Source organism: Falco cherrug, chromosome 2, assembly GCF_023634085.1.
Source record: "Falco cherrug isolate bFalChe1 chromosome 2, bFalChe1.pri, whole genome shotgun sequence".
Lineage (NCBI taxonomy): Eukaryota > Metazoa > Chordata > Aves > Falconiformes > Falconidae > Falco > Falco cherrug.
In genome coordinates this window covers 75,709,394-75,726,792 of record NC_073698.1, presented here as the reverse complement: position 1 = coordinate 75,726,792, position 17,399 = coordinate 75,709,394, and the positions used below count along the sequence as shown (strand labels likewise).

The 17,399-nt window shown below is 38.8% G+C and overlaps 1 protein-coding gene across 6 annotated transcripts in view; it reads right to left on the bottom strand.

The window, feature by feature from the left end:
• The window catches only part of ITSN1 (intersectin 1), a 136,610-nt gene that overhangs the window by 22,448 nt on the left and 96,763 nt on the right, over window positions 1-17,399 (bottom strand). For all 6 annotated transcript variants that reach the window (XM_055702617.1, XM_055702616.1, XM_055702619.1 and 3 more), the window contains 4 exons: window positions 11,473-11,518; window positions 6,597-6,718; window positions 4,372-4,489; window positions 178-369 (listed from right to left, as the gene is read on the bottom strand). In XM_055702617.1, coding sequence (XP_055558592.1) covers window positions 178-369; window positions 4,372-4,489; window positions 6,597-6,718; window positions 11,473-11,518 — 478 coding nt within the window. The remainder of the gene's footprint in view (window positions 1-177; window positions 370-4,371; window positions 4,490-6,596; window positions 6,719-11,472; window positions 11,519-17,399) is intronic.

Genomic DNA, 17,399 nt, shown 5'->3' with positions numbered 1-17,399 from the left:
AAAACAAATGTAAAATAAGGTTTGCATTACAGAAGGTCTTCAAAGAGACTTTGACAAGTGCAGCAGTGGTGAAGCTTTGAGTTCTGCAAACCACAGCAGAATCACAGCAATGCTGCATGTTTCATCTTAAAGTACTACACAAATAATCACAGCATGGCAGCAGAGAGGGTCACTTACATTGCTGGCTTGGGTCCATGTCTGTTGTCAGCTTCACATAGTTGGATGGAAAGAGACCCACTTGTCCATTCACCTCCCCTTTCCACCAGTCTGGGTCTTCCTTGTTAAGGACGTTTATAATCTGGCCTTTATTGAATGCTAGCTCATCGTCATTCTGTGCAGTGTAGTCATACATACCAATTACTTGGCACACTGTAAGATAAAGGAAGAGGTCTATCGCACTGGTAACATTTCAGCAAAACATAAGCTATGCGTAAACCCACTACAAACGCTACAGATGTCACAGTATGTTTCCAAGACACTACGCTGACCTGCTGTAGTCCTGCCGCTCTCTCCTGTGCCCCTGTACTGGTGCTTAGCCAAGCCTTCGACAAATTTGCTCAAGGTAGTTTAAAAACCACCAAAGAGTTTCCCAGCTTACTGAAGGGTCAGGATCACACTAGAGAGGGCAGAGCACAGCAGTACAAACTGACAACGGTGTAACCTGCCTGGAACTGTCCCCAAGCTACTTTTGCTTGGAAGTGCTTAACAGTAGGAGAAGATTGGAAAAATTTAGAATTCTAGTAAAGAGTCAAACTCTTCAAGAATGTTAGCTTTCTATTGGCACTGCTCTTTTGCTTTTTATATATTTTGCCCACAAAAGCACCAAATTTGTTGTACATCTATAAAAATTGCATATTGCATCCTCACCATCCTGTTCTGAAAAATATCCTTTCCACCAGAACAGGTCAATGGACTTTTCTGTCTGGGAAACATTTTAAGTTCCACTACCTGAAGCCTGAAAAAGGCATTCTTTTCTAATTTAGCAGCAGACACACTCAACACACCTCCATAATTCAAGAGAAAGCCAATGGTGATATACTTAAAATAACACTGAGGTGTTAGGAACACAAAGATCTTGGAAAGGATGGGATAAATAAAAAGCATCCTAGGCCATTAGGCTGCCTTTCTGGCACCACAGAAAATAGGCTGCTGGAATCTGTCCTATTTCCTTACTGTGAAGCTCATCAAATCTGACTGGTTCTCAGAAAAAAGCCCTTTCTGTTCAATTATAATAGAGCAGTTTAATACTCTAAAGCAGCACAACTGTTTATTTAAATACATACCTTCCTTTACTTCTCAGTTTTCTCTATGCCAAGTCACAGGGCTTCTGGTATTTTGCTTTGAGACGTAAGACTATCTAATCAGCCATTATATTAATCCTAAAATTTTCTTCTATTTTCATTCTTGTACTCAACCAGCAACTTACTTAAATTCATCAAATAGTTCCTCTCTTTTTTTTACAATTTATATTTCAGAAATTATTCAACCACTTTTAGCTAAAACTTTATGTCTGTTCACAAAGTTCATAAATAAACTCCACATTTAACAGGAATCTGCATATGTCTCAATATTTAGCTTTGTTACTTGCAAAAGGGGGAAAAAAAGAAAAAAATTAAAAGGGGCACTCACTGTCATTTGTAACACCTAACACATCAACTAACCAAAGTGTACGTTTCTCTGGCATTCTGGAGATAAACCAGCATTTCTAAAGGAATGTATATTATGGTGTGCTCCTGTCTTAGGTAGTTTTATGCCAACATAAGTTCCAATGTGTGAACACCACTGATGTTCACATTTCCCTTTGAAGACATGTGAATCTGTTTTACGGCATTCCTGTTAGAGGTTTACAGGTTATTACTAACATCAAGAATGGTAACAAATTTTAAGCTAGACCACACCTGAATACAATACATACACCAACAGATCTGTAACCAATTCTAGAGTTAATTTCTTTCAAGAATTTTTCATTGAGCTCATTCTCTCCTACTTCAAAGAATTTTATGAAATTTGGTGCTGTCCAGTAGTATCATCAAAATATCTAAATAGTCCAATGGGATCCTGAAAATCACTTTAAGCTCGGGGAAATAATCTTAAGAGCATTCTTGAAGAGATAGGACTCCTGAATTGAACCTGAAGCAGTGACCCCATCTTGATCTTACACTTAGTCACAAAGCTTAGAATACACCTTAGTCCTATGTACAAAGCTCTTATAGTAGTCCCAGCAAGGAAGTTCTTCACTTATTTTAAACTCCAAAAGCCACTGCTAGCTAGAGAAGCAACCTATAGCTTATCTTCTCTGAGCTCCAGTGCTTCTCATCCATTTGCTTCCTTTTTAGAAGGACTGTCTGTTGATTAATACTAGTCCTACTGCAACAGCAGAGGGAATCCAGGTCCCCATACAACACTCACAATCAGTACCATCAATAATGTTGTCTCTCTTTAAACAAGCAGAACAGTTGAAACACATTTCCCACTATTCCTATATTGTAAACTTCCTTCTGCCTGACTAGCTTCAAGTCACAGTAACAGTTCTTATCAGTCCTCAACACCAGGAAGGGCATGTTCATGATGAAAGTTTAGAAGGGGACACACGCAAAGCAGTCAAAGTTTAAGAAAACCTCAAAGTATAAAGCAAAAGTGTCCATGCAACACAATTTAAAAGGGGCAAAAAAAAGAAGTTGTTAAGTCATGCAGTTTGCATTACATTATGGCAGATGGAGAGCATATACATCAAAACAAAATGACAAAAGAAGCAGAGGTTTTGATGATACTAGTTTCTGATAGATACCCTTCCTCCAAAACCCAGACAGTCATGGCACTCTCAAAGCCTTCACAATGCACCACCTTGGGCATTACTCAACCCTTGCAGATGGTTTTTCTTCAGGCTTCCCATGTCTTTTGCTATAGTAAGCCTCCCCACAAACGTGCTTCCACTATGAAGATGCTTCTCAAGCATTAACCTCTTAACCTTTCACATCAACCACACAGCTAGTGAGGCCATCTAGCCTAATGGAAAGACAAGATTCTTTTTCTCATCCTTCAAAATGAAAGGTCTATAACAAAGCTGAACTTGATAAAAATGAAAGTCATTAAGATTTTGTTGGTTTGTATGCAACAAAAAAGTGCTAATAATTTCATTTTGTAAAGTTTTATTAGCATGTGTGAAAAGTCCCAGACTGTCAAATTTGAAATCATTTAAAAACATGAATAAAATTTTTAAAATCCCATCATATTGATTTGTAAAAGTATGTGTCTCAATGCTGAGTTACCACTTTAACTGCAGGACACAAACTTGTGAGTCTTTGTAGAAGTCTGATTTTCTGCATCGTTATGACTACCATCAAAGGAGCCAAATAGCACCATTTGTAACATTTCCCTTCTTAATATAATATAAAATTGCCTTCTAAGATAATATCTTTTATTTACACCAATAGCACATGAAACTAATACCTCAGTATTTTACTCTAGTTCCCTAAACAGCTTGATAATCCTTCATACATATTTAAAGGAGAAAATTATGCTCACTACCATTTTTCATCTAGAAACACTCACTTCATTTTAATGATAGGTAGTAAAAAATTGGCCTGGGGAAGCGGTAGGGTTTTATCCCTTGCCACTCACAACCAAATCCAAACTGATGATAGACAACCACATCAAGTCTTCTGGGTGGCTTATAGGAGAAGATACATCCATTCTGCATTATTTTGATTAACAAGAATCCTCTTTACTTAGTACTAAACCAGCTCACAAGCCCAAAATGGTTCGAGATTGAGTCACAAGGAATGAACTTCTTGTTCTCCGTCTTCTGTCTGCCTTCATACCTCACAGCAGACTGACAGGATTGTTTGATATTGCCTGCGGTGGAGCTGTAACAAATACCTTTAAAAATATAAAGGTCTACTACTCTTGCATCCGTTCATAAACCTTAAAGTAAGTACCTATACAGGACAAAAAGCTACATCTTCATTTGAGTTGTTTTCTCACATCTCACCTTTGAAAAATCAAAGGTTCTGAATGAGAGGTGCCTCAACTGCTAAGCCCACAGATCATCCTGAACCTTTAAAAACTCCTTTACTACAATTAGTGCAAAGAAATAGGACTGGTAATTTGAATGCTTATACTATAAGATGTAATGTCACAGATGGCTTTTTAGCATTCAACAGTTCATACTTGAGGAACCACTACTGTAAATACACAGACCAACTGTTAGGTTTTCTCATTTAGAAGAAAAAAAATAGTATTAGAGTTTAACAAAGCAGTTAGGATAACAGATGCTAAATATTCTACTGAATGTCCATAATTATTTTTCAAGTCCTATTGAAAATGACACACATTACAAAAGTAACTTATTAATGCAACTGCATTGCTTACCTGAAGGTAATGCTGTTGATTTAGGTAGCTCAGTTGGTGTAGTTTTACTGGTACCAGGGCTCAGAAGTTTTACATAATTAGCAGGGAACCATCCTATCTGCCGTTTTTTACCTCGTGCCTAGTAAACAAAAAAACCACAATTCTTTTAAGACAATTATCAATAGATCCTCATATTTAACTACTTGTAGTCACACTGACTATTTTAGAATAGAAAAATGCATTTTATAACAAAAAAGTCAGCTATTACTGTGGCAATAGTTTAATATTATGATATTGCTATTAAGAGAAGTAAACTTTCATAATATATAGAGTAAATAACTACTGTTCCAATATTATAAACTACTAATTTGAGTGATTTTTCACTTAACAGTGCTGCTACTTTGTGTGCTTTATAATCAATACTACAATCCTGATTCTTCTGAAAGATTTCTCCTGATTCTGTTTAAACCATAACTCTAGAATATTAAGCTAGCTATTCCGTTAATAAGTGGCAGCATTTAAATGCTTTTTCATTATGCAAAGAACTGCATTTAAACAGAAACCTAGATTGTGATAGTTTAAGTAGGGATTAAGAATCCAAATTACCTCTTCTCTTTTAAAGAAACAGTATCTAAACTTTTTAATAGTCTCTCCTGCCCAAAAAACAGAGTATAAACATATGTCACATTAACTAAGTGCTAGAAGAACAGCAAAACCTTATGGTGAGAAAAAATGGGCAAAGTTTGGATTCAGATACAAAATCCCAAAGCCAGATTCCCATCAAACAAAAACTAAGCTTTGACAACTACAAATACATACGGTCAGACACTGTCCAAATGATCCTAATCAACAGATGTTAAGGTTTTGCAAAGTACACTACATGTTCTCATGCTTATCTAATCAGAGGATATCAGTACAAAAACACGGTGCACACATGTATTAGTTCGCGTGTGGTCCACAAGTGTGTGCGCTGCGAGCAGCGGGTTACTGCACGTGGCCTACAGCAGCGCTCTCAGTTTGTAATGCAGCTGCAGTGAGTCACTGTCAGAGACAGGATACTGGGACAGACAAACTGCAGGTCCAATCCAGCATGCCAAAGCTTGTTTCTTTTGTGTTTCTCCACAAAGGATGAAAAAAAAAAAATCACCAGGAGAGGCAAAAAGGGCAGGTAGTAATGTGGGAAAAAAAATATCTGAGTTAGTGTGAGCACCTACACTGCAAAAACAAACAAATTCTATTCTTTCATTTAACATTCCCTGTTAAAAAAACAAAACCAAACAAAACCACATTCGGTGGTAGTGGAGAAGAGAAGAGGTGGGAGGGAAGCAGATTTGCCACAAAGTCATTGAGAATCAAAGCTTCCAAACTGTCAACTTCTACTCTTAAAAAAAAAAACAAAACAAAAAACAACCAACCGGTTAAAATATTTTATTATCTATTATCTTCTAATACAACACCAAAGCTCTCTCCTACCCAATGCTCACAACAGACACCATTCTTTTCACTCTTCTACATTAAATCAAGCTGTTGCTGAGATGGGGCCTGGTATTCTACCCCGTCACATTCATTAAGCAACCTGAAAAAGTGGCGGCCATTTTACAAAAACACTACTGCTGTAAAATACTTCTCAATCTTTCAACAAAAGGGATAACCAAACTTTTGGCTGAAGCCATTTAGAAAGCTTCTTAGGAAGACATTCAGGACTGTGCACCCGCTTTCACATTGCGGACAGGTATCAGCTGATCCAAATGCACGTGATCTGCATGGTCACTCTTGGAACAGGGCACACAAGTAGACCTGGCCACTTAACCCAACAGTCCTTTACACTCCAGTTGCATTGCTGGCTTTCCCCACCACCTGACATGACAACTGCCTTTATGCTCACATGAAGAAGACTACTGGACACAAGACTTGGAGGATTCAAAAGCAGCCAAAATGATACACCCTAAAATCTACTCATTTTTCATATCTGAAGTGCCTCCAGGAAAATGTACAAAGGAGTGGAATGCACACTGGGTCTGATTCAAAAGATGGGTATCCTTGACTTACAGTGAGGTACAATGGCTTCCTCCTGCTGTCCTCCAAAGTTATTTCCAAGTTCAAGGAACTGGAATGTACATGTATTTTTGTAAAGACATTTCATTTGTAAATGCTTACTTGCAGAACATCTTCATTTATCACTGATGCATTAAAAATTACAAATCTTTTTACATGGAATTTTATTTTAAAAAAACCCAGTAACTAACTTGGAGCTCTCCTTCCCACCAGCCACCTGGATTCTTCTTTCTGATAAGAATCAACTGACCAGGAGCAAGAGTAAGCTGTTCTGGACCCGTTGCTGTGTAAGAGGCAATAACTTGGGCAATTTCTGTTGAAGCAGGGGAAAAAAAAAAAAAAAGTTAAATTGGAAAAACCTGAACACATTCTATACAACATTAACTCTGCTGTTATGACTGGCACATTTTGAATTTTTTTCCATAAAATTGTTATGTATTTATGTAGCTCCATGAAAACATACGGTAATTATAGAACAGATCAGAAGTTCATAGCACTCCAGCAATAAAACAGAGGCGCAGCAGCTCTATGGGTAGGATATATAAAAAAAAAATAATATTTGAAACAGAGAAGAGTTATGACCATCATTAAAGCTATATGGCTCCTAAAATTAAGTATCATAATACTGTTTTGCAATAAATAAATTTCTGCAGCATCAGTTTAGACTGAACTCCCTAAACAGAGGAGACAATATCATGAAGAAGCTGCAGTAACAGAGTTGCAAACTAATAAAGGCCTGCAGACAACTTTTCGCCACCAGACTAGAAAAAAAGAAAGGATGTTTTCAAAATGTAGCAAACAACATTTATTTTGAAATCTTTATTCCATGAACATGAATAGAAAACTGGTGCCTTATATCACCTACCTGCATGAATCTGATGCAGAGTAACCTACCGTGAGCTCACAATTATCTTTCCATTAAATTAGCCTAAGCAAACAATGCAGTTTACTCCATTTTACAGCAGTTGTGGAAAGAGATAACTTAGTCACCACAAAGTCTGGCAGGGTTAACCCATTTTTTGGAACAAATTTGAACTGACAGGAGCTTATAAGCCACTGTAGGTATTTTGATGTCCTACTGATAGCTTTTAAGTCAGGTTTAGCATGTCATGAAACCATGTTTAGCATTGTGAAGAACATGTTTAATACTATGATAACTGGGAACATTTTGTAAACAGAAGATGGCAGCTAGCTTTTGGTAAGCTAAACCTTTCAGGCTGCTACATTTACACAGTCCCTTTTTACTCACGAGTTAAGGGGAATCTATGGGGAATTTTTTTTAGCCTTCAATTAATTGTAAAGGGTCTCAGACACCCACAGCAGCACAACAGTAGTATTGTTACTGCTGAAAACTCCACTTTAGGACTTTAGGATCCCAGCACACAGTCATTCATCACTTAAGCATCCTCCTTAACAGAATAATCCAAGGTTTTGTTTTTGATTTAGTTTGGGGTTTGGTTTGGGGTTTTTTTGTTGGTTTTTTTGGTTTTGGTTTGGTTTTTTTCGGGGGGGGGGGGGGGGGGGGCGCGGGGGATTTGTTTTTTTGTTTTTATGAAAAAACTCTTCCTGGAATAGTACATTCTGACCCTGTGTTTAAGAGAAAGGAGGATTTTATTCGGCAACGCATCGAATAAAACTGGGGACCATCAAACAGCCAATACAGGCACTGAGTTTGATTGGTTATGCTTGTGGTCTAAGACTATCCTAGAACAAGCCCACAGCAGAGCTAGTATGAGACTGCATAAATGTGCCTCAACTGCTTCAGTGCAAAGACAGATAGCTTAATTTAAAACCTCTGCAATTATCTGACCACAGATCAGTACACTGCTTGAGATTTTAGATTTTATTTGAAAATCTTGATTAAAAAAACTGCATCACTTATTTTCATTTATGATTACTGACTGTATATATATTTTCAACCTAGTCTATCCTAAAAAACTGCCACTGGAAATCTAAGCAGAAGAAGGTCACACCTGCTGTCAGTTTGTCCCTTTACACAGCAGCAGAAAGCAACATGATCGTGAGTGTGAGGTGAACTAGCAGTCAACACAGCAACAACAGCAAAAGGGACTAAGGCTGAAGGGAGCAAGTGTGCAGAAGTGGCCTCTAGCTTTCTCACGGACAGCTGTACTAAAAAAGTAACAGTGCTGGGTACCATCCTGCTTTGCCCTCTGTCAACAAGCGCCAAACTTCCCATGGCCAAGAGAAACAGCAAAGGCGCTCAGTAACAAAACACCACCCACAGACTGAGAAAGGAGAGGAGGAGTCTGCTGGTAAAGCAGAGAAAGGGAGCAATCACTGAAAAGGCAGTTGTAGGCGGAGGAAACCACAAAGCCAACTCCCTTGGAATAGAGGGGAAGTTTTGTTGCAGGAAGAAACAACAAAGTGATTTGAAGACTGCCAGGAAAATGATCAGATGGTTTACTTAAAATTTAGAAGAAAAGTGCAACTACTAAAATTAAAAATGGTCAGAGAAGCATACAAGTTTTAAATGAACAGCATAAGGAGGATGAAGAAGCATAGAGATGACAAGCAACCTGAGGTCACTGCAAACAACACACGCAGAATTAACTACAGCAGAATCTCTCTCATGGTAAATCAAAGAGGGGAGAGGCAGGCACACAGAGGTGGAACCAAACAGGTGATGAAAAGGCCAGTAGCTGAAAGTTAAAAAGATGCTTTAAACATGGATCTGGAACTTGGCACACAAGGTGCAAAAGCAGAAGACAGACGAAAGAATTCCCAAGTAAAATATAGTAGGAGAGCAGAAAGGTTTACACAGAGAAAAGCCAGCAGCAGCAGTCTGTCTGTATGAAGGCAAAGCAACCAAGCTATTTGGCAGGAAACATGTCTATACTGCTAGAAAATCTGTAAGCTCTCTGCATTTGCAGGTTTTTCCACATTGATTCCGCCACCCTAGAGCCACTCGGGAGGCAAAACGAACACAAGCAAACAAATTAACTGTAGGAGTTTGTCAAAATCAATTACTTTTTACTTTTTTTTTTTTTTTTTTTTTTTTTAAGTCAGGCAAAACCTCTCTCACTACCTCGGCAATTATAATATTCAGGATATCATACTAAAAGAGCAAAAATCCTGTACCTTGCATCTCTCTCAGAACAAGAAATTTCTCACTTTTATCTACAAAAGTGGGATTTACAAAGTTCCAGGTATCTGACATCCTCTTTCACCAACCAGCAGCATAAAGAATTTTTACTGTGGACTGCATGTTAAATAAGTTACAGGTTAACATTCAGCTCTTGCATGTCTGAGAAGCAGAAAGTTAGAGAAAACAACTCAGCAAAAAAGTTAAAAAAACAGAAATAGCTTTCCTTCCAGGAAGAACCTTTTAATTTTTATTTATTTAAATACTAAAACACTGAGAAGAGATCCAATTCAATTACAGTCTAGGCCAAAATATGTGGCCTCTACTAACACAGGTACATTTGAGGGGAGGAAAGTCTTCTCACAGATATAATTGTCCTCATATTGCTGCTTAAATGATTTGTAGAGAGGAGTTTCTTTTCCCTTGCCCTTCAACACACACTGTTACCAACTCCCACCCACTCATCCTGCTGCTTGTAGAACAAACAGGAATATTTCACCTCGTTCATTACCATTTCACTTACATTGGCTGAGTACTATCAGCTCATTTATAGCACAAATATCCATGAATCTCTTGCTGAAAAATAGGCAGGACTGTTCCCAAGCTGTTCTTAAACTCCAAAAGATTGTTAACACAGCTTTTGTCAACATCGCCCCAGTCTCCACTGAAAGCTCAAATCCAGGAGACCAGCAATTACAAGGCTGGTACTCTAGGCTGAAGTCTTGCCATCCACCATTCTCCCACTCATGGAAGAAGCAGCCAGTCCTGTCGGTATCTTCTCCCTATTTCTACCAGGTATCGCTTCTAGAGGTTTTCCATATTTCTATTCTTGTCTGCCTCTTGAGCTTTGTATCTGTTAACATAACTATTTTTAATCATGCAAATGAAACTTAGAAAGGGCAGGCATAGTTTACTGCCAAGATCTTCTTTCCGCAGATGGATCAGTAAAATTTGACAAGAGCAACCTTGCTCACATGTCAAGGTAAAATAAGCCAAATGAAGTTGGGGCTGCTGCAATCTACTGTCCTCCCATCTCACACAGTGAGCCAGTTCAGGGAGACAAAGCAAAACCTCCTCCCCACCCACCCCCCACCCCCCACAAAAAAACCCACAAACCACCACAAAAACAACCCTGAACATGCATATGCACGTGAGTGTGGAAATAAGGCAACATTTGGCAGATCACATCCTTGAACCAACTCGCTATGCAACTGAGCAAGGCTCAGAGAAAGGGACAGTACAGAAGCACGGAGCACCCCGTATTTAGTTTGGTTCAGCTCAATGCAAAGACATCTCTTTACAAAAGCAAATAAATACTGAGAGAAAAAAAACTGAGCAAAAACTGAGAGAAAAAAAGAGGTGTCTCCTGGACAGTTTACAAATGTCTCCCAGTGGCAGAGAAGGTGCTTTTCTACTAATGATCTTTGGAAATACAATGGCTGTTTGGAAGGACAGCCCCCACTACCCCAAGAGCCAGGGGACCTCTTTCTAGCCAAAAAGTAACCTGCAACATGATTTTCTGCACTGTGACCAGGCAGTAAACTACATAGCATGGATATAAGGTATGTGCTCTTGAGGCACAAGAGCTCACAGAATCTATATATACCATGTTGTGTAGCATTCTGGGCAAAATTCTGTAAAACCAGTGTAAGAATGTGTACTTCATTTTCAGAGGCACTGGCAAACTTGGGCTTTTTGTAGGCTTCCACTGTTCTGTTTAGCAATCTATCATGAAGTTTACATTTACTTTTGAGCACCACCTACATGCTATTTAGTGATTGATACTTACTAGGTAGAATGATGGACAGATTATGCATTATTTTATTACAGACAACAGTTTTCACCAGTGCAAATTATAAAGTGACCAAGAGTAAACATAATTTATTTTCACAGAAAATATTTTGTTGCCATTCAACTTAAGTACTTAAAGAACAGATCTAAGGTGGTGTCACAATATGACTCACCAGGTTTCTTCCCTAAGCTTCCCGTTTTTCCAGCTGCTCCAGGGGCCTTGAAATAGAAAGATGTAAGTTTAGCACTCTTATTTATTTCTCCAGTATATGAAAACGATTTGCTATGCTTTACTTTCACAAACTAAACAAGCATGTTAAGTTAAAAAAACTCCCACAAGAAGATTCTGTTCTTACAGAAACCCTTCATATTTTAGATGGCAATTAATAGGTAGGAATAAATACCAAGCAGTGTATGGAAGTGGATGAATAACTATCTAAATGCATAGACTTCTTTCTTGAACTTTTCTTCCTTTCATGGACTACTAAAACCAATGTAACTCTGAATTACACAGCATTTGAATTGTAAATCTGCTTATCTACAGAATGTGAATTCTGTCAAGTTGAGTTAAAACAATAGTAGTTTTCAACTCTGCAAATAGTTGGATTGCAAATATGCCTAAAAAACTAACTGCATGTAATTATTTCAACACTGTCCATACTATGGTTCTAAAATTTCTCATATGGCATACTAGCATAGTCGGTGGAGTGACTGCATCTTTAAGATGAGTCATCTAAACTAGGTGGTGTGTATTGCAGTAGAGTAAAAACCCCACCACCACTTTTGTGCCCGAGTGAGAGAAGCATCGGACACTGAATAGCAAGGTGTTATCATCATCTGTAGCTATTTCCTCTGAACCTAGATGGGGTGAGATGAGGGACATCATCATCATCCAGCCCAAGAGATTTTCAAGAAAAACCTTTGAATAGACACAAGAAAACCAGTAAGCAGTGAAATTAGTTCAGTTCAGTTATGTATGGGAAAAGAGCAATACTGAAAGACAAAATTTAACATGAAAATCTTTCATAATTTACAAACTCAAAGTTCTCTTCCTAACAAAAAAAAAAAACCCAAAAAAACCCAAAACACTTTTCCCTTGATGCCACTGGTTATTTGAAAAGAACTATCTTTATCTCTTTATTTTAATGTACTCACAGGTCTACTGACACACATGCAATTACAGTATTCAAAACAGTGTGTGGTCTCAGCTCTGCCCCTTGCACACCTCCCTTTCTCAGTCATCTTCCAACCCTTTTACCCACCACCCCTGTACAAGACTGCTTCCCCCTGCCCTCTAAATAATTACTTCAGTTTCTTCCCGATACATTGCCAGTCTTATCTTCTGTAATAAAAAGGTCTAATATGGATAACAGCAACATAACAACTCTAAACTGTATTTTGGTCAGAAATGTTAAGCCACCATAAATATCCTCTTGTGTTCAAGCAAGGGTCACAACACTTCCACCTCCCCATAACTTCTTTAGGATCCTCCACACAAACTTGGAGCCTACATCAAACGACCCGAAGGTTTCCATAGAATCCTAATTCCTCTATGGAAAAGAACAATTTCATCCTCTGTATTCTCCACATTAACTTAACGCTTTGAAAACTTGGGGATTCTGGCAGAAACTAATATAAGGATTAACTAAAAAACTAGTTAAATAACTGAGAGAACAGAGCCATTTTAAACACATGTATTAGTTTTGGATGCCTCTATACCAATAGATTAGATAGATCTTAAGTCTGTCTTGAAGACTATACAGCTGCTTTAAGACATCCATGTTTTTAGTAGCTTTCCTGAAAGATATTCAAGAAGCCTGATCTTTCAGACTGAACTATAGCACCTCACAATACTGTATTAGCCAAGCCAGCCCCACCCAGTAACAGCAGAAAACCCAGCAGATGGCATTGCCTACCTCACAAGCTGTAACTGGTATTGAAGAGTGGGGATGGGAAGAATTTATTTATTTATTTTTTAATTTGGGACCAAAGCACCTTATACACACCTAGTAAACCATACTTCTCCTTGATATTTTCCAACTTAAATTTTGGGAAGGACTGTGGTAAGTGGATACTTAAATGATACTTGGATATTGCTGCCTCAGCGCTACTTTCTTATCATTGTAAAAGACTGATTATAATTACTTTCTACAAGACCAGCAAATCTTCCTTTCATCCCTATGTTCCTTTCTCTTCAGTTCTCCACCTTTCCCAACAATGACAGTGACCTATATTAACAAAAAAGTGAAATTGGAAAGCATCATGCAGAGGTCAGATACACAAAGTTTAGGTCTGGGGAGAAGCAGAAGATGATCCAGACAAAGTGACTGTATCCATCAGCAGTCCCAAGTATGGAAGATTAAAAGGTGTGGAACCAAAGGTGACAACTGGCACTCGTATGGCAATATCAGGAATTAATTCTGCTTTGGAAAGTGTTTCTGGCAAAGAAACATCCTTCAGAGAAAACGCTCCTTCAAGACATCTTAGTCAATAACTGTGTTGCCAGATTAGGACCATAGGGACAGATAAAACAGGTTGTAACACTGTATCTTTACAGTTAACCAGTAAACATATAGAGATTATTTTGAAAGAAGATTCAAAATCACCTTGACCAGACTGAGTCTGAATTCTGTTTGAGAATTCTCTGAATCCTTGGTAAAAAAGCAGAAGAAATACATAGAGAAGTCCTGCAGTACTTCAATAAATAACTAAATTAATAAACAATGCGTTTAAGATGGACCCAACTTCTGGACCACTCAGTAGATGGAGAAGTATTTTCTATTCTCTGTGTTGAAAGAAACACAGTGGAGAGGACATAGCCCATTCTATTTCCCTTTTGCACACCTGAGACACCAACTGCATTTGAGGGTATTTTGTGACAAGTGATAAAGTCTCTTGAAACAGTAGAGCAGAACTTGCTTTGTTAATTCAGTAAGACACAGCAGACTTGCCAATTGTCTTGTACAGTAAGATCCTTAGAATCCAGATTAAATACGTCCAGACTATTATTATTTTTAGAACATTTATGCAAAGTTTCATAAGAGACATCATTAGAGATGTCTAAATTTTTGTGTTTCCAAGTCCACCATATGAGCTCCATACCTTATGCAGAGGTAATTATTACCAGTCTTAAAAGATGCAGAGTAGAATAAAAACCTATTACAGACCTGTATTCATCTACCTCAACCTAATGAAAACTCTTGAGAATGGACCACGAACCAGTGTCATCGTTTGAAGAACAGACTTTCATTCTATTAATAAGTTGAAACTTTAGTTTAATTTAGCAACTTGAGGTGAATGGGTAGCCTTGGACTAGGAACAGAAGAACAGATCCAAAAAATCTTCTGATGTATAAACCATTGATGCTTTGAGGCTTATAACCATTCCTACAAACTCTACGCTTGCTGTTGAAAGTTCAGCACTGCCTGACTTCTACAGGTCTAAGCCAATAGTGCAGAACACATTAAATTGATTTACTCTTTCATTAACATTTTCCACAATCGGCCCAGCTGTCCAAGCACAGCAGCACATCTGAAAGCTAACAGACAGCTGCTGTTGTGAAAACCTTTGTAAAAACTGGCTCTGTGAACAAGCTGAATAGCAAAACGCTGTACATGTAATGGCAATTATCCACTTGGAACAAGAAATATGTCCTACAGGGCATATGAATCACTATGAAAATAATCATCCTGAATATCAAGATCTCCATGAGCTCTGTGCTTTTTCCTCCCTCTCTTCAAGGTTTTATCTGAAGGTGTGATTTTCACCAGCAAAAAGGGCAGTTGGAGCACTTTTTGATGAATTGCCCTTAGCCGTTTCAGCCCCAAACTGAGATCAGAGGAAACAACAAACTGACCTCTCTAATAAAAACAGTTTTCAGTATTACATATCTACTTCAGAGTGCTCTACCAAGAAGATTTGCCAATATGTATACCTGTCTTCTTACCAGACAGGGCATGCATCCAGTCCTTAAAGGCACACAAAACGTAGCTCTGCACATGTGAACATAAATTTCCAGGTTTTAAGACTAAACTCTGTTGAGAAGATATTAAGGGGAAACAAAAACAGTTCCTTCACAAAAGTTCAAAGGAAACTTAACATTAACTAACAAGAATGTAGCTGAGGTTAAGTAACTAATTACCAGCTATTACTACCTACCTATGAAACAGGCCTCACAGGATTTTAGGAGGCTGACAGTGCAAGCTCCAACTCATCAACTACAATACAAACTTACAGGTAATATAAAGAGACTCAGGGCACAGTTTCATGATCACAAAATATTCCACTGGGCCAGGCAATTATCAGTACATTTGCTCCTATACCACCGTGGGGCAAATCACCATCTTTTGTGTGTGAAGAATTACTGGCAGGGCTGAACTATAATCCACTTCCTGGAGTGCAAAAAGGAGTGTTTTTCTTAACCAGGTAAATTCTCTGATACAGACCCACAAACATCTCCGCTGCTACAGCTGGCACCACTCAGAGGAGATTCAAGCTGCTAGATTTGGGGACTCAGAGCTCAGAATTTGTCTGGACTCTCACCGAGCTCAGCTGTCAGGGTAAACCTATACCCTGCCTAACACTACAACTTACTACTGTACAAAATTTATTCTAATTGTCAAAAAGACAAGCTAGCCTGCTGTAATGGGCTCCACAGTGCTACAGCTACAGTGCTTCCACTAACTGAACCATTAACTACTCCTTTTCCAGTCTGGGACCTGATCTAACTTTATCTGCTGCTCCATAGTCACTAGATTTGACACAACTGAAAGGTAGGAATGAGCACAGGAATATCCAAAACCTCATACTAAAGGTAAGGTATGATGTTTTGCTTCTAAAATAAAGTATTTAACACAAAAGCCAGCTAAGAATGCAGTTCAAAAATCAGCTCAAGCTAATCTAAGCTGATGCTGAGGCAATCCTGCCTCCTTCACTACTCTCGACCCATACCAATTCTGGTGCTGACGTTTTTGTAACCGTTGCTGACCTGATTCAGAGTACCATCTTAGAAGCACATGTTACTTCTGCTAGACTAGCTTTTTGCTCTGCTTGGTGTCCTGACCTTGCTTACTAACAGGTCAGATGAAAGACAGTGGCAGGAAAAATGTGGCAGGTAGGACCAGACCTGTGCTCACTTACAAAGGACTACATGTGATCATTCTGTATCGGAAATGCTGTGGCCATCAGGACTAAGGAAGGGATCGTGCCCCTGCACTCAGCACTGGTGAGGCCGCACCTGGCATGGCGTGTTCAGTGTTGGGCCCCTCACTGCAGGAAAGGCATTGAGGTGCTGGAGCGTGTCCAGAGATGGGCAACGGGGCTGGTGGAGGGTCTGGAGCACAAGGCTTATGAGGAGCGGCTGAGGGAACTGGGGTTGTTTAGCCTGGAGACAAGGAGGCTCAGGGGGGACCTTACCGCTCCCTACAACTGCCTGGCAGAAGGCTGTAGCAAGGTGGGTGTTGGTAGCTTCTCCCAACAAGTGATGGAACAAGAGGAAACAGCCTCAAGTTGTGCCAGGGAAGGTTTAGATTGGATATTAGGAAAACTTTCTTCACTGCAAGTGTGGTCAAGCGTTGGACCAGGCTGCCCAGGGAAGTGGTTGAGTCACCATTCCTGGAGGTATTTAAAAGACATGTAGATGCGGTGCTTAGGGACATGGTTCAGTGGTGGACTCGGCAGCCCTGAGTTAACGGTTGGACTCTATCTCAAAGGTCTTTTCCAACCTAAATAATTCTATGATTCCATGATTCTAGTCTATGAAACTACACTCTTAATGTGCACGGAGAAGAGTACTTCACAACACAAAGGAACAACTGATCAAGACTGGGACAGGACTTCTCCAGTATAAGACTGATTAGTTCTTGAACTAGTAGTGGGAGGGATTGAAGAAAATTGTTACATGATGCGCAATATAGATGAGAAAAGTTTCTAAAATATTTCTGAAAGCAGGATCACAACACTATTTCTCCCAAGGATTGCACTACTAAATATCTCTTTTTTTTATATAATCCTGTCTCAAAGAATATTATTATTATTCCTCTACTATCTAGAAATTTATTGTATAGAGGCTTTTTACAGCTATTTCACTGCAAGTTTTATT